We start from the raw sequence: 22103 nt of genomic DNA on the forward strand, positions 1-22103 counted from the left end.
TGAAGTTTCCCAAATGCCAGTGTGCGGGCCTGTGCCAGTCCACAATGAAGATTTACAGGCCTGCAGTTAGAGGAGAAAAATAAGCAGAGGACTATGTGAGTGGATGTGTTAAGGGGGGGTGCCGGGGGGCGGGGCGGCCAACTGCTCTTCATTCTGGGCTTGTTTCTCCTTCCTTTTATAAAACAAAAGAGGGAATAAATGGCCATTGTTATTTTTAATATTTCTACTTGGCAGAATGAAAAGTTGGCAACTCAAGTCTGTCCCTAACATCTTTTTGGTCTTGCTATTTTACTGATCTGTGAAATCTTGACAAGAGCCCAGGAAGCACCACACAGCTGATTAAGACAAAAGAATTCACAGAAGAGAGAGGGGGCTCACTGCTGAGCCACACAATCAAGGAAGGCTCCCGGTGGAGGTGTGGTCTTGGCTAGGCCTGGAATGGCTAGCATTTTGTGAGCCAAATGACGTCAGCTTTGGAATGTTTATACGGTATTAGTGAGCCCTTATCAGATCAAACATTCAGCCCCATGACTTCAGAGCTTTCAAGCTGAGAAAACACTTTCAAAGGAAAGGCTATCTTACATTGCTTGCTTGGAAATTGAAAATCTGTTTCAATTCTACTTGAAAAGTGCTTTCATAAGATTCACTTAGGCATTATTGGTTCAACACTGCCTGCAGAACACAGCCCAGGTTCCTTTCCCTGACAGGTGAAACCCTCCCTGATCGGGCCATTCCAGCCTTGTCAGCCTCTGTGCCATTGTCCCCTGCAGAACTCTGCTTTAGCCTGATGGTCAGATGCGTTGTGCTTGAGTGGCTTGTCTCCTGACCTTGGATTCCACCCCCACAACCTTCCCTGTCCTCCCCACTTTCCATTCTACCCTTTCCCCAGTGCTCAGGGCACTGGCCACCTCCTCCAAGAAGCCTCCCTGGCAGATGAGGCCAGCTGTGGCATTTGCCTTCTGCATCACACACTTGGTGATTGATTTTTTTTTTCCCAGATATTAGTCCTACCAACCTAGACTGCCACCTCCCTGAGGGTGAAGTCTTCCCTGGCTCTAGGTGCCCCACAGTGTGCAGCCCCTGGAAGACACTCCACTGATGTTTAAGTGTCCCCACTAGTAGCTGGTTGGTGGGTCAGTAGAAGAAGAATGGAGTTGGGTCAGAGTCCAGCGTTGCTCTCCCTGAAAGGGGCATCTAACCTGGGGGCCCTCCACCTCTGTGCTCTGATCCCTATCATCCCAGTGAACTCCCAACCCAATGGGATGTCCCCTGAGTGTCTGGACATGTCACTAGAGGCACTACTGAGGAAACAGACCACATCTAAGTACTCTGGGGGGGGCGACTTGGCTGTGGGTGGTCTGTCAGGAGGCCAGCAGGGTGGAAGCTGACCCCGTGTCCATGCCTCGCCATGTCAGTTCTGTGGGAAGACGAAGCTGGGAGCATCACAGGCAGTAGCTGTGTAGCAAAGTACTTCAACCTCGTGGCTTAAAGCAATAGAAAGGTATTCGTTCAGAGTTCTGGAAGCCAAGAGCCCAAACTCAAGGTGTTGGTAGGGTTGTTCTCTAGGGGGAGAAGCTGTTCCAAACCTTTCTTTTAGCTTCTGGTGTTGCCAGCAACTCTTGGCATTCCTTGGTTTCTAGATGCATCACCTGAAACTTAGCCTCTGTTGTCACGTGGCCTTCTTCCTGTGTCTGTCTGTTTCTCGTCTTGTAAGAATGCCAGCATAGTGGAGTAGAGGCCCAGGAGACTGCTTTGTGTGTCAAGTTCAGAAGTTTGCAAGAGATGCTGGGAGCTGTTTGGTAGATACCATTCCTCTGCTAGCTCCCAGGAAGGTCACAGTATTACTAGCTCCAGGAGCCCAGCAGAACCTGGCTAGCCCATCTTGGCTAATGGAAGAGGGGTTTCATGTGCCTGGGTGTCCAGACCAACTTTCGTGAGGGAGGTGTGTGGAGTGAGAGAGGAGGCTGTATGTGCTAAGGCCTGAGACTTCAGCAGTGATCCTAACTTTCTACAGACCCACTATGTTTTATTTCATCCCATGAGTTAGCAGGATAGATCTTCTTATTTCTAACTCAAATCCAGAGACCCTCGGTGTCTTGCCTGAGGACCTATGAATGGTTAAAAGCAACAGAGTCCAGACACCTTGATACGTGGTCTCATATACCCTTCCAGCTAGTTCCCAGGACAGTTTGTGGGAATCCGTAGACCTATTCTCCCTCACACTTACCTTGGCTTTGCTTCCCTCACCTGCTCTTTCCCTACTCAGCCCAGGGAGGGTCCCCATAGCTCTTGGATCCTCAGGGCCCCACACGTGTGAGACACAGTATTGCATATAGCAAGTACTCAGTAAACACAACTTCCTCTCCTTCCCCTGTATACTCCTTCCTACTTACAGCGGGGATCTTGTTGTAGAGCTGGTATTTCCTCAGGAATACAGAAAGGCCTTCCCGTGCATTCCCCACAGCTCTGCCACACAGTTGGGCATGGGGAACTCCATCACCACAGGCTGATGGCAGATAGCAGGCCGGAGTGCCCTCCCGCCCCTCAGCCTTCCTTTCCTGCTCAGCTTCCCAGCCTGGGAACATACCAGCCGCTGACTCGGCATCACCTGGTGCCCCAGTGCTGTCCCTGGCCTCTGATACCTCTTCAGAAGCCACACGTCCCTTCATGTGTGCAGCTGCAGGCCTAGGTCCACACCTCCCATCAGACGGGCAGGTCCAGATTGTCCCCACAGAGCCACTTCGCTCTCAGGAGGCAGAGATGTCTGAGAATCCTGTAGCTAAGAGGAGCCACAGAAACCAGGCAGACCTGCAGTCCCCAGCTTGGGCACATTCCAGAAGCTGGGGAGCCCACTAGAAACCCAGATTCCCAGGCCCTTCCCTAAATATTCTGGCTCAGCAGATCTGTGACGGAGGCCTGGGAGGCTATGTTTTTAACCGGTGCCCGGGATGTTTCTAGGGAGCCATCAGAGAGCCAACACTGGTGATCCACAGATAAAACCTGGCCTCCTCCTTGTGTAGATGAGGAAAATCCTGTTCACAGAGGCTGTGTGGCCGACCAAGGTCACCCAGCTTGATGACGGAGAAACTAAAATTAGAACCCAAGATTTCCGACTTCCAGGTCAGGGCTGTCACTGGCACAAGCTTACTCGTTGCCCTTGCTGTGTTCCCAGAGACAGGAAACAGTAAGAGGGGACATGGAGTCCGGGGATCCAAATGTGTTGCTATACACTGAGAGGCCATAGAAACATGGTCAGCTTTGTGGGGCAGACCACGGCTCCAGCCTGTAGAACAAGGACAGTGATGGTCCCTACCTCCCAGGGTGGTTGGGACATCATGTCTGGAGAGTATTACCCCCAGGCCCTGGCAGGGACAGGAACTGGGAGCCAAGAGTTTGGCCCACTTGTGAGGCATTCAGATCCCGGAACCTCATTTGGCGGCCACTAAAGGACAAGGGGAACCCCGCCAACAGGCCAGACTAGTAAGCACCATTGCACTGATGGGCCATGAGCCATTTTCCTCAGGGCCCAGTGAAAGTCAGGGTGAGCCCAGGGACCCCAAGCATCATGGCTCATGGCATTCTGGAGCCCAAGATCCCCTTGTCACGTATCACAAAATCTGACCTCATCAGGGAGACAGCTCAAACCCATCGTACCCCTGCAGAGGTCCCCAGAGGAGCAGACCATGAATCACTGTTACCACAACTCCCCTCTCCAGGCATGTCCCTGGTTTAGCTCTCTGGTTTATATCATGATCATTGAACCGATCAGCAAGGAGAACAGACCCGTTTTTATAAGGGAAAGGAGACACCCCCCAAAAGCCAAAATTATGACTGTTTGCAGTTTGCAGGAAACACTTTTTAAATCAGTTCTGCCTTTGGTAGAGGCATCAGCCTGTTTCTGGGAAGAGTTCATGCTTGAGAAGCCCAGCACAAGTTGGAGGAGAAGCAAGTGAACCCCCTTGTAGAGACATGTGGCCCTCAGGGAGACAGGCACAGACATCAGGGGCGAACCCACAGACTTCCCAGGGCAGGAGGTGGGCCGACGGCACCCACAGAGCAGAGGACAGAGACCATAACTTTGCATCATTGCTGTCTGGGACCTTCCATGGCCCTGGGTGTCATCAGAGTCTGCAGGATCCTGATGGCCGACCCGGAAGACCTGCCCTAGCCACCCGGGGAAGGGGCTCCAGTGTTATGGGGTTAGGTTTCTGCCCTATGAGTCTGTAACTCTCACCCATGACCCCGCAGTCTGTACCATGGGGAGCAAGTGTCTGAGGCTATCAGACATCCAAGGGAAGCCAGAGGTGAGTGTCCGCACAAGAGTGGGGAGGCGGCCCCACTCCAGGACCCCTCACAGAGCCCGTGCTTGATCCCCTCCTGGGGCCACTCCAGTCTTCCGTGAGAACCGAGGGCTTCTTCCTCCTCGATTCACATGTTAGGTCATTGTTGTTTCTGTTTGGCTCCTTTTTCTAGTAAATACTCATCTATTTCTAGTCATACTGGTACAACACTTCGACAACTACAAAAGGCCTTAATAAATATTTATGTGTTTTTATTTCCAATCCACCACATCCCCGTGAGGTAGGTTTTATCATTTCCGTATGACAGCTGAAGAGACCGAGGCCCAGAAGGTAAAGTGATGTGCGCAGGAATCATGGTGGTCGGTGGCAGGTCAAGGCCTTATTGCTCTGCAATCAAAATTTTGCCCTTGGTTTGGGCAGGCTGATACACAGAGGCCGCCTAGGCCCTGACCTCCAGCACCGTAATCCGATGGAGGAACGAGGGCATGCTCACGGTTCACCCCAGCACAGGGCAGGAGATTCCCCGCACGTGCTCCTCCCACCGCTGTCCAGTCCTTTTGGAAGTGCTGTGGAGTGTAGATGCTGGAGATCAGAAAGGGCAGAGGCGCAATGAGCTTTTTAAAAAAAATCATGCAAATGGGAGTTATTACCCTGTTGTCTGTATGACACAACTTCGTGGCTTTGGGTAAGTCCTTACCCTCTTTGTGCCTTACTGTCCTGATCTGGACAAGAAGGCAGTGGGCCCCCGAAGCTTCCAGGTTCCCTCCAGCCTGATGTTTTGTGCTCAGATGCGTTCTGCACACCACAAAGTTTGATGATCCTCCCAAGCCTTCTGGGCCAGCCACCAGGAAGGAACCAGAGCATGAAGGGGGGCAAAAAAAGCAGAAACAGAGGCTGGGTGAGGGGAGTATTCCCTTTGGGACAGGAGCCTGAGTCCACTTGGGCAGGGAGGATCTGGTTGCCCAGCTGCTGCACTGGCTGCCATAGCATGGATCTTGTTCCCCAAAACTGATGTCCATGCTAATATCTCTGCACCATATGGGAAGTGTGGCTGAGCTGCCGCTGGTGGGCATTCATGTCCTTGCCTGTCGGTTTGTAAGGAGCCTGGATTGAGGGTGCCACTTGCCTGTCTTAGCGCAGGAAGTAGGCTGAGATGCTGAGACAGAAAATCCGGCGGACACACAGACAGAGCTGGTCCCCTTGGGGTGATGCACTTGTGGGGCTACGAGAGCCAGGGCAGCCTCAGGCCCAGGCAAGCCCAGGTGCATGGTACGGAGAGGGGCTAGGCAAAACAGCAGAAGCACTGTGCTTCCCTTGGACCCGTGCCTGCATGAAAGATAGCCCTTCACTACCTCCACGCGTCCCTCACCCACCCATGTGTCCATTCATTCACTCGCTTACTTTGCTTCCTTCTCGCTCATGGATGTGAGGGCATCTCATGGTATTAAGTACCATTAGTCATCAGAGGGACCTTGGAAGAGATGAGGCTTTGTCCCTGAAGGCACACCCACAGGTGACTGCCCCAACACAACCCTTCCCAATGGAGAACACCAGCTCTACTGAGTTCTCCTAGGAGACAAAATCGGCCTCCCTGTCACCTCTCCCAATGAGTCTTCTCTTCTGAAGCCACATGGAGTCAGTCCAATCCTTTCAAGGGACAGTTCTCGAACACAGTGTTTCCTTAAATGTGGCATGTGTCCTGGCTGGCATGTAAGATGATTTTAGGTAGTACATGGACAAACCCTTTAGCAGTTCTTTTTACTGTCAGCTTCGATGGTAGCATGGATACTTCTAGTTAAAAAAAAAAAAAAAATTGCCTTCCTAAATGTCTGTATGAAAAAAGCCAGTTGATTCAAGCAGAAGTAGTAAGTAAACAATACTAAACATACGTGAACATGGCCAAAATGATGCTGGTCTTGATCAATGCCTGTCTGTGCTGCCCCCTTGCCAGCATCCCCTTCCTGAACCTTTCACCTCTGTTACCATCCACTTCGCCCTGTTCTTCGACCACAAACTGTGTGTAACTATCACAGCTTTATCTACCAACATGGTTTCTCGAACCCATGCCTTCAACTCTGACCCAGCATCGTCTCCGAGGCCCTGCACGCATTTTCACTTGGATGTTATTGCTTCTCCTCGTCATGTCTATGTGACATCTCAGATACCATGGGATTCTAGAACCATGGCAGGCGGGGGAGGGGTAGGCACAGGGAGGACATTTCTTAAGTATTTCCTGTTTAACTTGCTAGTGCACATTTTCCCCTCAGTCCTTAAAGAGTCTCGATAGGAAGATACTATCTCCATTTTATAGCTAAGAAAGTGGACGCATGTGACATTTAAACAGTTTGGCTAAGGTGCAATCCTGGTGGGAGATCTGAAATTTAAACTCAGATTTGCCGGTGCCATGGAATTCCCATTATGCTGGGTGGCCTCCAAGCCGCGGCAGGAAGGGGAGTGCAGTTTATCTGGCCAGACTTCACATTCGGTAGAAAAAGACACCCCAGCCCAGAGAGCTTGGGTGGCACGCCCAAGTTACTCTACTAGCCCCGGCCAGCTCCTGCTCGGGACTCCGCTCATGACGCTCGCTCTTCCCATCATTCTGAATGCGAAGTTTGAGGTCATCATGCATGATGGTATCCTTGCAGTCCACCACAGTCCTAGTGTTTCCTGAACCTGTCGCTGCCTTTCCGGTCCCACTGCTCTATCCTTCTCTGGTTCAAGTTGTCGTCACCTCCTTCCTGGACTGCTGCAGGGTCTCCCGACTTCAGTCTAGTCTGTCTGGGGACTGCTTTCCATATTTGTCTATGTAAAATGTATCTCAGCACACATCACCCCTTGATCACAAATCATCATCAGTCCAAGTCACCATAGACCTTTAATTCCATGGACCTTAAATCCCAGGGACAGCTCCCTCATATGGAGTATAAACTCTCTCCTGTCACTTGAGACCTGCTTTAATTTAGACCCTAACTGTCTCTCAAACCTTGTCTCCCACAGTACAAACTCTCTAGCAAAAACGGTCTTCTCCTGTGTCTCTGTGGGAACTTACACTTCCCATATGGAAATCACTTCACTGCACCCAGGCTCAGCACTCAGGCCCAGCTCACACCATCAATGCTCACCTCCAGCCCTTGGAAATCTGACTTTTCTCCAAGTTCTTAATCTGCTTCTTTTTTTTTAAGATTTTATTTATTTATTTGACAGGCAGAGATCACAAGTAGGCAGAGAGGCAGGCAGAGGGAGAGGGGGAAGCAGACTCCCTGCTGAGCAGAGAGCCCAATGCGGGGCTCGATCCCAGGACCCTGAGATCATGACCTGACCCGAAGGCAGAGGCTTCAACCCACTGAGCCACCCAGGTGCCCCTTAATCTGCTTCTTAATTTGCTTCCTACCTGCAGGAGTCATTTAGTAGGTAGTAAATGTGACCCTATGATAGAATTCCTCCCTATCAGGCACATTCTTCCTGCTTTCTGGCCTGATTGTGAGCCCAAGGAGGACAGGGTGAAGTCTGATACCCTTTACAATCTCAGTCCTTAGTCTCCGTGCCCTTCAAGGTGGGCCCCTCTGTATATGTTCTTCATAGTGACAATGTCACATGTCTTTATGGGGGCAGAGGGTAAGTCTGCTGCTGGGAAAGAGCCCCTCCTTTCTACCCCAGGAGCTGCACACCAAGGGCTGGGTGACAGAGGGCCTGCGGACCCACAGGGCTGTCTGGGGAGCAGGTAAGAGGAAGATGTGAAAGCACATTGTAAAGCAAAAAGTGCAGTTGTGTGAAAGAGGCCAAGACTTCAAAATCAACCTCGATGTCTTCTAGGTGTCCTTTGGACTCAGCACTGGAAGGATCTCTGAGCCTCCAGTTCCTGGCCCTGTATAAGGCACAGTGGGGGACAGAGGGAAACTGGGCACTCACACTCCTGATGGGGAAAAGACATCCAGGACACTTGCCACAATCTAAGGATGTTTAAAACATGCCATAAAGCCAGAGGTAAAAATTACAAATGACTTTCCCTGAGGCTATAGGGCCCACAGAAAAAGGAGATTGAAAGCCCTCAAGAAGCCAAAGGAACTCTCTACTGGGAGGAGGAATCCATTTGAGCCCAGAGGAAGTAAGAACGTGCCAGGCTAGGAGCCACAGAGGCTGGAATGGAACTAGTCATGTAGGAAAGTCATTTCTTAACTCGAGTGGTTGGTGTTGGGATAAGACAAGGTAACATATGTGGGAAGGGAAAAGTTCAAGCAGAAAAACTGGTACCTAATCAGCTAGGAGTAAGGAATCCCTTTAGGTTTCTGAGGAGGGATATGGCATGATAAAAGTGATGTTCTGGAAAGTTCCTTGCTCAGAGATTTCTTTATCCTCTGAGGTGGGGAAAATGCACACTAGAGAGAGAAATGCCAGGTCTGCGTCCACATCTTCTATCTCCAGGCTTCTGGTGCTGGGATGTTGAAGGGGATCCTCTGTGCCTCTCTATCCAATCTCTTTCAGGACTATAATGTTACTGCCTCACGCAGCCATATCCTTTGTCTCAACAGCCCTGAGCTGAAACAAGGCTAAGTACAGAACTATGTGGGCTACCCTCTGATGGGGATTTGGGCTGAGCTGGCTAGATCTAGTCTGAGACCATAATCTGAAATAAGCATCTCACGCACAGGCTGAGAGCTAACCAGGAAACAGAGGAGCGATTATCTTCGTGTTTACGAGCTCTCGCCTCTCCTGGCTGGGTAAGGCTAAGCTCAGCTCTAATGTGCCCAAAAGGCTGAGAAGGGGTGAAAGCATGGAAGGGCAGTGGGATAAAGAGGCTGAAAGAGGAGTGACTTGTAGACAGCAAATAGAGCCTATCAGTAAGGGGATCTTCAGAGGCAAGTACTTGAAAACTCAGCTTGAAATGATTTCTACAATAAGGAAATTTTATCTCACATAAAATAGGTCTCAAGTTAGGGTGACACCAAAGTTAGTTAAATCAATTTGCTGGTTCAATAACTTTATCCAGGACTCCAGTTCTTTTCACCTTTTCTCTCTGCCACCATCAGCACGTCGCTCTTGTCCTCAGCTAGTAGTCCTCGTGATCCCAGATGTTTGCCATGGTTTTAGGCTTCACATACAGACACGAGCCTGTCCAGCTAAAGAAGAGATTATAGTGCTTTTTTGAATGTATGTCTTTCTCCCTCTTTTAATCAATGAGGAATCTTCTAGCAGTATTCCAGATCATTTACCTTCATGTCACACTGGCCAGGTTTGTGTCACTTGTCCCTTCCGTAGCCAATGGATGGAGGAGAAAAACTGGCCTCCATTGGGTTAGATTAGTGGTTGGTTTTTGGCCACAGTACTCCTCACAAATAGTGACCAGGTTTGATTAGGAGTGGGAAGAGAGTGCAAGGGTCCATACTCTAGCCAGCATCTTCAGCCACATGTCTCACACTGTCAGTGGGAATACAGAGTGCCCTAGGTCAAGCAGGCTGTGCAGCTCAAGCTCTTGTTTCACATTGCTGGGTTTCAACAAAAATCATTAAGTGTAGCCCCAACAAATCTCCATGCACTTCTAGTCTCACAGTGGTGCCAAGTAAATGGGCCCTGGGGTGGTTGAGGGCTGAGTGGTGGGGTCCATCTATCACTATGACCACAAATAAAGTCATGAAACTTAGAGTCCTGGCTCTATTGCCTACTAAATGCAGGACTTTATGGAAAATTACTAAATCTCTTTGATAAGTTTCCTCATGTATATAATGGAGATAATATTTTTAATTCATCATGCAGAGTTACTATTAATATTATAACTAAAGCATCCAGGCTCAGATTCAGGTGTTAATGGCAGCTGTGGTGGAGGAGGAGGAAATGGTATGGTGGTAGTGGTGGTGGTGGTGGTGATGGTATCCATGGTAGGGGTGGTGATGGCAGTGGTGATGACAACAGTGATGGTGGTGCTGATGGTGCAGGTGGTGATGGTGATGATGGTGGTCAGGTGATCATGGTACATGGTAGTGATGGTGATGGCAATGGTGAGATAATAGTGTTGGTAATACTGATGGTACAGGTGGAAATGGTGGTCAGGGTGCGGGTGGCGATGATGATGATAGTGGTGATGATGGTGCAGGTGGTGATGGTGATGATGGTGGTGAGGTGATCATGGTGCAGCTAGTGATGGTGATGGCAATGGTGATGATAATACTGTTGGTAATATTGATGGTACAGGTGGTAATGGTAATCAGGGTGCAGGTGGTGATGGTGATGGCAGTGGTGATGACGGTGATGGCGGAGGTGGCAGAGGTGGTATTGGTGATGGTGGTGATCATGGTGCAGGTGGTGATGGAGTGATGATGGTGGTGGTAGTGGTGATGGTGATGGCGGTGGTGATGGTCCTCACGGTAAAGGTGGTGATGACAATAGTGGTGGTGCTGATGGTGCAGGTGGTGATGGTGATGGCAGTGGGAATGATGATGAGGGTGGTGATGGTGACGATGGTGATATGAGGAGTAAAGGAAAAAAGAGAAAGTACCCACCCTTCCTGTTTCACAAAGAGATCATTAGACTTAACATAAAAACATATAAGAAAATGCTTTCTAAACTGTAAAGTGCTACCCAGTGAGCTATCACTGTGGTGATGATGACAAGGTTAGCAAACCCCCTACATCCATGGGTACCCTACTCCCAAAGAGCACTGACTGTCATCCTTCACCCCTGTCTTCCATAACTGAAATAAGTCATTTCAAGAGGCAGAGGATTGTGAGGTTCCCAGAGACACAAGGGAAAATCTCACAGCTCTGCTTCTTTAGCTAAAATGGAACCCATTACTGTAGCTCTAAGGGCTAGGGAGGGAGGTGAGGCAAGGCCATTTGGAACACATGGAATCCAGCAAACGGGATAACAGAGAACGTTTGGTTTTGTTTCATTGTTAAGTTTCCTTGATAATACAAAGGCGGTATGAGAACTAAGTCTCTAGTTTTTGTTGAAGTCAAGAGGATCCGATGAGGCAAGAAGTGAGTTGTGCTACCTGCTCTGAAGCCAGGGCAGGAGAAGAGCCAGGGAGAGGCAGCACGGCTGGTGCCACTGACGACTCCAGTGCCCAGCAGGCTGTCATGGGAACAAGCAGAGCCAGGACCTCAGGGGAGGACACACAAAGTCCCCTGGGTCAGGGACGTCTACTCCATGAACGTGTGCAGTATACCTACTATGTGCAGGTGCTGGGATGGCAATAATGACAGCAGCTCCCATTGGAGCAATGACTCTGGTTTCTGGTTCTCATTATTACCACACTTCCCACTTTACTGATAAGAAACCAAAGTTTTGGAAGATTATTTAAGTTGTCATAGAGAAATAGTTTGATCCCAGGTGCATCTGACTCCAAAGCCCTCTCTCCTCTGCCACTTTGCCTTTCATTTAAAGACACTTCTTTACCAAAGGTGACAAAGACACTTGCTCCTGCCCTGCAGACCCCCTACCCCTAGAGAGGAGAAACACAAAGAAAACTCACACGTTGTGATGAGTGCTATCATATGAAGAAGGGGTGCCACAGCTGGGACTGGGCCTGACTTAATTCCAGCTCACTGGGGGCAGAGGAGGCAGGGGAGAGTGGAGAAGTCCACACAACGTGATGACACTGGAGCTGGCTTGGATCTGAGAGGGAGTCTGCCTGGTAGAGAAAGGGCTGAGGCTTGCCAGGGCATGAAGAGAATTGCCCAGAATGTCCGGTCTGGTTTGGGCATGGTCAGACCCGTGTGGCTGGAACTCAGGGTGGTAGCTGAGGATGAGGCGGGAGGGACAGGTCGGGGGGTGACTGTGACAGGCCTAGGAGCCAGGCTTGAGGTGGCTTGATCCTACTTGATCCTACATCTACACAGCCTAGATGTCAATGGGAGGGTTTAGGGAGCTGTTTTAATGTGATGGAGGCCTGGATGGAGATGGGCAGTGGGGACAGGCAGAAAAGACAGGGTCCGTTTCCCCAGGCCAGGTACTGGTGTGACTCTTCAAAAGAAGATAGGCACTTACGAGATTTTTGAGGCCACCGCTGCATACTCCCTCCATTTGGGAAATTACATTCTAGACCACAGGTCACTAAGCAAATACCCCATTGTCCCCAGGAGTAATTCAGCCCTGACTGGTAATATCTGTCACCCTCTTCACTCCATTACCCCCAAAGAAAAGGTAATATCCCTGAGCCAGAGTGAACTCCTTAGAGAGGAAAGGGCTGGCCATATTCTGACAACCAGAACTGCCGGGTGAAGGACGGGCCACCTCAGAAAGAAATGACAGCCTGAGGTGAAGGAGGTCAATGGAAGGGATCCCGTGCTGTGGGCAGGAGGCTGGCCCATGTCATTTGGGCACCCCAAGAGGTGGGTACAGGCAGCACGTGACAAAGGTTGACTGTTCCCTCTGTACTAACCACATGCTGGACACCAGATAAAGAACGGAAGCAGGCTGGTCTCTGCCCTAGGAGGGTGTACACTGAGGAACCCTGGCTGGGGAGGGACCCAGGGAGGGACCCAGGGAGGGACAGAGATGCTGTCATGGAGACAGGGCCAGTGAAGGGTCCAGGAGGAGCCAACATGCCTGTACCTCTACATCTGACGTGGCCTGCTCGGCACTCATTGGATCTCAGGTCAGTGCCACTGGGCTGGGGTAGCCAAGGCAAAGCTGGTCTACAAAGGGGTCTCCAAAGGTCCCCAAAGGGGAACTTGAGAAATTAGTAAGTGGATGAGTCACTTCAATTTAGCATCATAGCTAAGCATGGAGAAACAATCCAGTTGGAGGAGAGTTTTTGTTTTTTTAAACTGAGCTACTCTAAAACCAATGATCCTGGCATACTTTTCACATCACTCAGCCTCAATTGCTCCTTGCCCTCACTAAATAGGTAAAAAAATTTTTTTTCAAAGCTTCTTTACTCTTAGGCTATTAAATGGTTTGTCCTGTCTCCTCTTTCTTCGTTAGAAATCTCAAGTCTTAAGGCCAGACCATTTGAACCACCAGATACCTTCTAAATGAGGCCCTTGGGAAGGGCCCACCCTCAAAAAATTGTGAGACTGAAGCGTTCGTCTCCAGGGGCCTCCCGTATCCCTTCCCAGCCCCCTTCATCCCCATCTAGGTGTCCCAGGCATCTCTGTCCAGGCATCTGTCCAGGGTATCACAGAAGATTATGCTGTCTACTTCCTGATGAGTTAGTCTCTGGGAAGGTGAATGCTGATACAGGACTGATCATGACATCGTGTACTTTGACAGGAGACCTCTAAGGAAAACCTTTAACATCCAAACGCTTCTCTTTTTTTTTTCACTGTGGTAAACTCTGTATAACATAAAATTTGCCATCCTAACCATTTCTAAGTGCACAGTTAATTCTACTCCAGATGTTGTGCGTCCATCACCATGGTCTATTTCCAAAGTTTGTTGTGCCCTGAAATAGTTCCTCCCTCCTTCCTCTTTCTCATAGCCTCTCCTCTACTTTCTGTCTCTGTGAATTTGCCCATCCTCGACTTCGCATATAAGTAAAATCTTAACGACATTTGATTAGCGTCATGTTTTCAAAGCTCATCCCTGTCATAGCCTGTCAGACCTTCATTCCTTTTTATGGCTGCCTAATATTCCATTGGGTGAATATTCTTCATCCACTGATGGAAGAAAGGCTTCTTAATGGCTGAATTCCAGGCACCAGGAGAGACCCTAGAAGAGAGGAAGATTTGGGGATCCCTCCTCTCCTCCTTTCCAGCCACTCTACATAGGTGGCCCTTCATTGCCCAGCATCCCCCGATGGGCACAGTAATCCAGGATCTCAGTCAGCCCACAGACAGAGACCGCTGCAGGAACAGCACCAGACCAGCCATCAGGAAACATAAGTACTCACCTATGGGGTGGATGTGTGACCTTGGACAAGTCCTCTTACTTCTATCAAAGGAAGAGCTTGGGTTGTGTGTCCTTGTAGGAGGTCCTTCCAACTTCTCATATTCTACCAAGTCCCTCAGTGTCCTAAGAGACACATGCAACACAGCAAGCGGTATGGGACAGAACACAATCTCAGGAAACGTGTCTAACTGAATGAAGGAATGAAGGGCCAAGAGAAGAACTGGAGAGTGGAAACTAAGGTACTCAAGTTTCTTCATCTCCCTTCATTAGAGATAGTCAGGAGGCTGTTTTAGAGGTTAGGTTGAATGATACTTAAATTATGAAACAATCTGGCATACAAGGTGCTGTTTGACACATTATTATTGTGTCTCTTGTCTGCACCTTGTACTGAGATGGAATTGTATGACTGGGCTTCTCATCAATTCTGTCTGGTGCAGAAATCTTGGCAGCTCCAATAAATACACTTGCATAAATTTAAGTGACTACACACACGCAGGCTCTCTTTGTATGAATTCTCACACCTTGCCCTGTTATATGGCAGGTCTAAGCTGTATAGTGTTCAACCCAGGTGGTGGGCATCACCATCTGTGCCATGTGTGTGTGCATGCGTGCATGCAGAAACATGCACATGTGCTTTGACATGGCAGGCTCTCCATGGTTGTCCTTGTCTGAAGAGCTCTACCCGCACATGGCTTCTGTCATCAGGAGTCAGTGTTCTCCCGAAGTACAAATATGAATGATGTCCCTACTGAAGGACCTTTATATTATAAAATCTATTTGTGTTTATAGTGATCCTCAGAGCAATGAGGAGAGGAACTCTTTGTTCCCGTCTGTGTCTTGGAATCCGCCTCTACCTCAGGCAGAACCACACACATACCAGGGTTTGGCATCCTCATTCACCACAGAATTTTGAAGAGACTTTGGAAATCATCTGCCACTTTGGAATTGGTGTTCAAAGTTCCCAGAAAAACAAATAAAGAGGCAAACAAAGCGGTGATTCCTCTTCTCAAATAAAATCTTCTGCAGGAACCAGCATTGTAAAGCCAATAAAAGTCCTCTAGGCTAGTCAGAGATGGCGACTTCTTTTTTGTGTGTTGTCTCTGTCCTCACCCCATTGTACTGGTTCCCCTGGCTCTTTTGAACTGTGTTAGGATCTTTGGACAACTTAGCATGTGGGTTTGAATGGTGCTGCTCTTGTTCAAGACAGCAGGGGGTTCAGTGAGCAAAGGTCCACTTTCTCAGCCTTCCCTAACATGTAACTGCTCCCAGAGCAGCGCTATGGAAGCCCAGGGCTCTCTGCAGCATTGCATTTTTTAATGCTTAGTTAGTTCTTTTACAGACAAGGAGACAGACCCAGAGAAGTCAAGTGACTTGACCAAAGACACACAGCCAGTGGTACCAGAATCAAGATTATTACCATCAAAAGATAATTGAGTCTCTCTCCTACAGAAGGAAAGATAAGATACATGTACATGAAGAGATAAAGGAAAAATAAAATAAACACTGTTCTCATCAGTGTCTATTAGTTCCACAAGTGTTTAGAAGATTGATATCATGGTTCCTGGAAAGTGAGGCTCTTTCCACTGAATTTTTCTAAATATTTGAGACATGGGTGTTGCCATGGGTGCCAGCTGCCAGCAGTAGTGCTGAGAAATGAGCAGGGAGAGAGGAAGGGAAGGGTGAAGAAGATGAACATAGAAAGGCAGCAGTAATGGGAAACAGCCGTGGTTAGGAAGGAAGGAAGACAGGAGCGTCTGAAAGGCTGAAGTTATCATACCTGCCCAGGGAGGTAGGGCTTCACTCTTGATTTGGGAAGGGGGTCTTCCAGGAGCCCTGGGACTCAATTGTGGTGTATTACCATTCCAGCCTTGATCTTCCTCTCATCTGCAGGTTTTCATGCCTTTTTTTTTTTTTTAATGCCTCCTTAACCCTGTCCAACTTTAACACAGAACAGTAGGAATGGGAACCTTATTCTTTCCTTGTTGACTTCCAAAGTTCCTGAGTTCCCAAAATCACAGAAAAAAAAAAAAGTTACCCCCCTTTCACAGGCTGAACATTGTGCATTCTCAAAGAGCTCTGTGGCGCCTCAGATTTCAAGAGGGTGCACAGCTCTGGCCTCAGAACTCAGGCAGGAGGAGAGCTATGAAGGAGTGTGTAGTCACAGGACCAGAGGTGTAAGACATCAGCACAGCAAGAGAAAGGTCTTGGACAAACTTTTGCATTTCTCCACTCCATTCATTTTTGCCCTTAGGTGTTTCTGTGGCAACACAACATATGTTTTGAAAGGATCAACCAAGCTGTTTCACTTGCTTACATTTTCGTTTGTTTTTCTCCTGGGTTTGGGGCGGGTGGGATTAACTTCAAGAGCACTCATCCTCCTGAAGTCAGAACGAATTGAATAGAGCCATCAGCATGCCCACGCACTCAGCAGCAACAGACACCTGCCTGGTGTCTCAGGATTCTTTTTCCAGACCCCTTCTTACTCAGTACTATCTCAGATCCCTAAACAACTTAGGATGAGAACTCTGACCCAGTTGTGTCTCTGGGGATAAGCGGGGACCAGTGAGAAACATTCCCCTGCACCCAGGAAGGCAAGATGAGATGAGTGGATCTTTGGACCCAGGGTCAGGAAATCTGCTTTCCCATCTTCTGCATATACTTCTCTGACCTTAGTATCTTACCAGCATCCTGGATTTTCAAGTAAGGTGGTTAATTAGATACCCTCTAAGATTCTTTCTGTCTCTCCAACCCAAGTGCTTTAAGCAGGATCCTGTAAGTTCTGCCAAGGAGGTACATTCCCATAAGGTGAAAGCGCTTTCAGGGGATGAGATTGCCCCCCATGGAAAGGGAGTCCAGCCTCAGCTCTCATCTCTTAAGTCTGCACACTCTCCTGGGGCAACCCCATTCAGCCCTCCCCTGCAAGCTGACCTCCCCTTGACTCCTTATGTCTGATGACCAGGAGCCCCGCAAAAGTCCCATAAATGCTTTAACTCAGCAAGTCCAGAACTGATGTCTCTCTGCGCTGCAGCAAGAGGCATGGACATCCAGAGTGATCCAGGTTAGGAAACTCAGGCAGGGGAGCAGTGCTCTTCTTTTGCTATTTCTTTCTCCAACCCCTCCATTCAACCAGAAACCACATTGCCTTCTTTCTCTCTCTCAAACCCACCTAGATCTCACCAGTCCCCTATCTACCTTGGCTCAAGCCTCCATGGTTTCTGCATGGGTCACCCCCCAACTCCCTCCAACCCCATCACCATCCTCACCCTCTAGGCCAATGCCAGATGATAGTACACATCTGACTCCAACATTCACTATCACTCAGAATAGAATCCAAGCCTCCAGGGGCAGCCCTAAAGCCCCCGGTCATCTTCTTCCTACCCACCTCTCCAGCCCCATAGCCTTCACTCTAGCTGATCAGATGCCTGCATTACCTGAAGCTCTACACACACATACACACACACACACACACACACACACACACACACATACACACACACACACTTTCCATGTTTTCCCTTTCAACCCCATCCTGAAGGAGTTTAATCCATCATCAACCTAATCAACCCACTTTAACCCCAAATTACCTCATATTAAAAGACCAGAGGCTCCCACATACTGTTACTTATTCCAAGGTCATTCTCCCCCTCCCCATCCCTGTAATGGGTAGTGAGACCATCCTGCCCCTAAGGTGCAGATTAATGCCGGCCTCTCCATTCCCTTTCCACAGCTTCTGCCTGATCAGGGCCTTCATCAGCACATGGACCCGTGGTTCTTAAACTTCAGGGTGCCTCTGGAATACCTGGAATCATCCAGGCTCCACAGCCAGGAGATCCGCCTCAGTAGATCCAGGGGAGGGTCTGGAATTCTGCATTTTTAAACTCTGTATCCTCAAACTGCTTCACCCTGAGCTGGGCACAGTGAAGCTAGCACTCATTCCAAGGATAGCAAATCAGAAAGATTGGCTAGGAGCACAGGTACATGTGTGGGTTAGCCTCCCCCCACAGAGCTACCCATCAGGCTCCAATGACCCTGCTCTTGGAGCACCTTCCCAGCAGGAGGGCATCTGACTTCCCAGGTGATGCCCCCTCTCTACATGTGGGTGAGACCTAGAGGTCTTCAGTTAGCTCCATCTGACCCAACAGACAATGGGAAGATAGATCTAGGAGTTCTGAGCCTACTGTCTCCTTGGGGGCTGTGACTGGGCCTGTCCTGCTTGGAGGATATGTGGCCGAATGCCATGTGGATCAGTGTTTTGTGGCTCCAGTGAGAGATGGGCTAAGGCTCCTGCAGAGCCGAGCAGTGGAGCATGAAGGCATCCAGGCAGCCTTCCCCTGGTGGGGGCCATTAAGGCACCGCACTGGGAATAAGGTTGTGGGAGAAAGCAATTAGTGGTGAGGGAAGCCAGTGAATCAGCACACAGAGTCGGCTCGCTCTAATTGAGCCAACGAGTTTGTCCTGTTAAGTGTGGGCTCCCAGGGACAGGAGCTTCACCCTTAAATGCAAAGCCATCTTCAAGGTGGTAGAGAGAGGAAAAACACTACCTCCCACCCCTTGAGAAAAGAGATGAGCCTTTTCTCTTCACTGCCCCACCCCAGTGCCTGCCTCCATCCTGGAAATGCTGATTTTCTCAGCTGTCTCTGTCTTTGGACAAAGATTTTTATTTTCTCAAGAAAGAGAGAGACTTCAAGTTTAGGGTCAGGGTATATGAGCAGATTGCCTGTGTTTTAGCTGCTGTTAGAAGATTTTCAAGGTCTCAACTTCTTTGCGGCTGTGTTTCTGGTCTATCATTTTGGAGAACCCAAGATGGTTTCTTTATCTTCAGGTTTGTTACCTCAAGGTGGCAGTAGGTACACTTATCCCATGGTTCTGTCCCCTCCTTTCTGAGCACTATTCTTTTCTGTCTTGGCATCATTTCCCTCTAGATCAAGACATTATGAGTTCTCTTCTGAGAAGGTGCAATGCAACATTCACTGATTAACTAAATAAGATATTTCTCCAAAATGCGTAATTTTTCCACGACCCAAATATTTGCATTATAATGGGACATTTGAAGACTAAAGAAACCCTTAATGCCCAATGAATTGGAGCTCTAAGTTTGGAGCAGACTGTGGCATTGGTAATCTGGCTTGGGGGTCCCACCCGGTGTCCCCCTAGATCCTACCACAGAGTGGGCAGCACTCTCCTCCACCTGCTTGGGAGATCTGCTGGTTCAGAACTTTCCAGATCCCCGATCTCATTGACTTTATTTTTCTCTCCCTTCTATTTTTGTTTCCTAGGAACGAGTGGAATATCTCTTTCTCATAATTTTTACTGTGGAAGCATTTTTAAAAGTAATAGCCTATGGACTTCTCTTTCACCCCAACGCTTACCTCCGCAATGGTTGGAATTTACTAGATTTTATAATTGTGGTTGTAGGGTAAGTATCACTACCTTTCTCTCTTCCCTCCCCTCACCCCTCACCATCCACCAACATGTGCCTCCATTTCCTTCTGTTATTTGTATCTCTTTTTATTTGGTCATCGTGGCAATGGGCACCAGGCAAGATGAGAGGATCCATTAGTCACTTTGAATTCAGACTTTCTCCAAAGGGAAAAGACCTCTTACATAGGAACATCTCCCTCACACACACACTCACACATGTGCATTCACACACACACACACACACACACACACACACACACACACACACCACAGAGTGGGATCTGAGTGCTTTCATGGAGCTCAGGATCCTCTCTATAACAGAGGAGATTCCTCTGCTTAAGGTCTTTAATTCCATCTCCAACCACATCTGGCCTGACCACTCTTCGAACCAGTTCCCCTGCTGAGTTCCTGAGCAGGGTTTGTCCAGCTGGCCTGGCAAGCAGCCCATGGGCATGGGGGTGGTGGCAAAGCTGGCAGAGAAGGTGCCATGGATGCCCGATCTTCCCTCTACACTGGGCCTCCTCTGGGGCCCCAGGAAACAGGCTGCTCGAGATAGGTAGGTGGGAAGATGACAGAGAACTATGAAGGGCCAAGTCATGGGTGGCCTAAATAGAACCAAACACACCTTTCCCCAGACATGCTGTTCCACTGTAACATAAGATAAAGCAAGGTCAATATATGCTCTAAGAAAAAAAAAAGGGGGGGGAATGTAAATAATAAAATTCAGAAGTGATGATCTCCTTATGTAGGAATTAGTGACTTTACAAAAAGATCCTCTATGAAATATCTATGCACATGCTATGTGAAATGTAGTTCATTAAGACACAGTTGCTAAAGTTCCAGCCACTCCTCTATTTTGTGAAGGGAGGGTATCTTACAGCAGGTTCTCCTTCGAGAACAAGCTGAGGCTTCTGGGAGCTCATTTGGCATTTTTCTGAGTCCCGAGAATGGTCACGTGGTGGCCGCCTGGAGCTTTTTACTCCTGCGGAGTTCCAACAGACTTCAGCGTCAAGGTCAATGTGTCACTGGGCTCATGTCCCAGGAACCTATTTTTGGCGGGCACCGTTCGTGCCTTCCCAGTGAACACACAGGTCCTTCTGGACTCCTCTAGAGTGCTCACTGCTTGTCATCTCCTGGGAGTGTCTGGTCTTTCCTGCGGGAAATAACAAGAGCAAATCAAGACCATTGAGAAGTTTTTTCCTTGCCTCTCGCCATCTGGATGACTTATTAGGGTTGTTTGGAACTGTCTTAGGGGCTTTTTCGTTGTCTTTTATTTTTGCACAGCCAATGAATAACACACTTTGGCCACCTTAACACCAAGGATATTTGGGTGACGTGAGAAGCACGAAAGTTACTGGATTATTTGCCAGGTATAGATCAGGCTCCAGAAGCCTGGGAACAAGGATGCAGCTCTAAGACATCTTGCTGCTTCTGTTCTCACCAGGATAAACAAAGAATAACAGAACAAATGCCTTGAATTAACTCCCTAAACCATGACAAAGGCATTTAAGGTGCCTTGTTCCACATGCCCCTGAAGCCTTTCAAATATAGTTGTCTTTCTCACAGCCTCGGGCTCTGGGGAACCCTTCCCACAAGTCTAGAAAAGAGCCCCAGGAATAAGATTGATGGAGAGATAAGGGTGCCTTCAGGGACTAATTTTTTTCGGCAGAGAAGCTCATGTTTATGGAAGGAGTTAGAGTTGACTGCCTACTGTGCTCTGCCCCCTCCGGGGCCTTATCTACAGCCTAGGAGGTTGAACCCGGAAGCACAGGGCAGAGCTCAAACTTGCGCTTGAGGAAGGAGCTAGATGCCTTGTTGCGTGGACACACACATGGCATCTTCTGCTTGCTTGAACCTTGCTTTATCTCTCGCCCTGCTGCCCCTCCCAGTAACCATAGAGGGCAGCCTTCGTGAGGTCAACCTGGATTTCGGTCACAACTTCCTGGGATCTAGGCCATGAGGCTGATGACGAAGGAAGCATCCAGACTTGGTCCTCTTCCCGGAGATGCCCCAAGTTGGCTGTTTAAACCCCAGAGGTTACAATGATAGAGGTTGCTTAGGTTGTGGTTCACCATGACCCTCTGGGCTTCTCCCCCATTACTATCACACACGGACATATTTGACACCTAGTTCTCTCCTCCAAGGGCACTGGTCATAGAGGCTCTCTGTCTAGCCTCAATCTTGGCCCATTCTTCTAACTTGCAAAATCACACGCGCGCGCGCGTGCATACACACACACACACAAAGTGTAGCTCAACCTCCTCTCTACAACTATGCCTCCTTTTTATATCATATGAAATGGATATCTTACTGCTTCCCTTATGTCTCCTAGGAAATATCTTCTCTCCCGGGCTCCTCCTCGGCAGCCACTTAGGGGAAGGTTTCTTGGGCCCTCCTGCAATGAGAGGGGATCTGCCTTGCCCTGGGAGAGCTGGGTTTGCCTGCCTGTTGCCTGAGCGCCAGGCCTAGAGCTGCTCTCTCCTTTCTGCATTGCCGTGCGGGGGGCCTGTGACAAGAGGCATTGCCTAACCCCCACAGACCTGTCACATTTCCTGC

At 49.0% G+C, this 22103-nt stretch overlaps 1 protein-coding gene across 45 annotated transcripts in view; it reads left to right on the plus strand.

Annotated features, from left to right (window-relative positions):
• CACNA1C (calcium voltage-gated channel subunit alpha1 C) overlaps nt 1-22103 on the plus strand; it is a 708196-nt gene that overhangs the window by 448659 nt on the left and 237434 nt on the right. For all 45 annotated transcript variants that reach the window (XM_032844463.1, XM_032844462.1, XM_032844471.1 and 42 more), the window contains exon 4: nt 19403-19542. In XM_032844463.1, the coding sequence (XP_032700354.1) occupies nt 19403-19542 (140 nt within the window). The remainder of the gene's footprint in view (nt 1-19402; nt 19543-22103) is intronic.

Source organism: Lontra canadensis, unplaced genomic scaffold (assembly GCF_010015895.1).
Source record: "Lontra canadensis isolate GAN:19392208 unplaced genomic scaffold, GSC_riverotter_1.0 scaffold153, whole genome shotgun sequence".
In the NCBI taxonomy this organism is placed as follows: Eukaryota; Metazoa; Chordata; class Mammalia; order Carnivora; family Mustelidae; genus Lontra; species Lontra canadensis.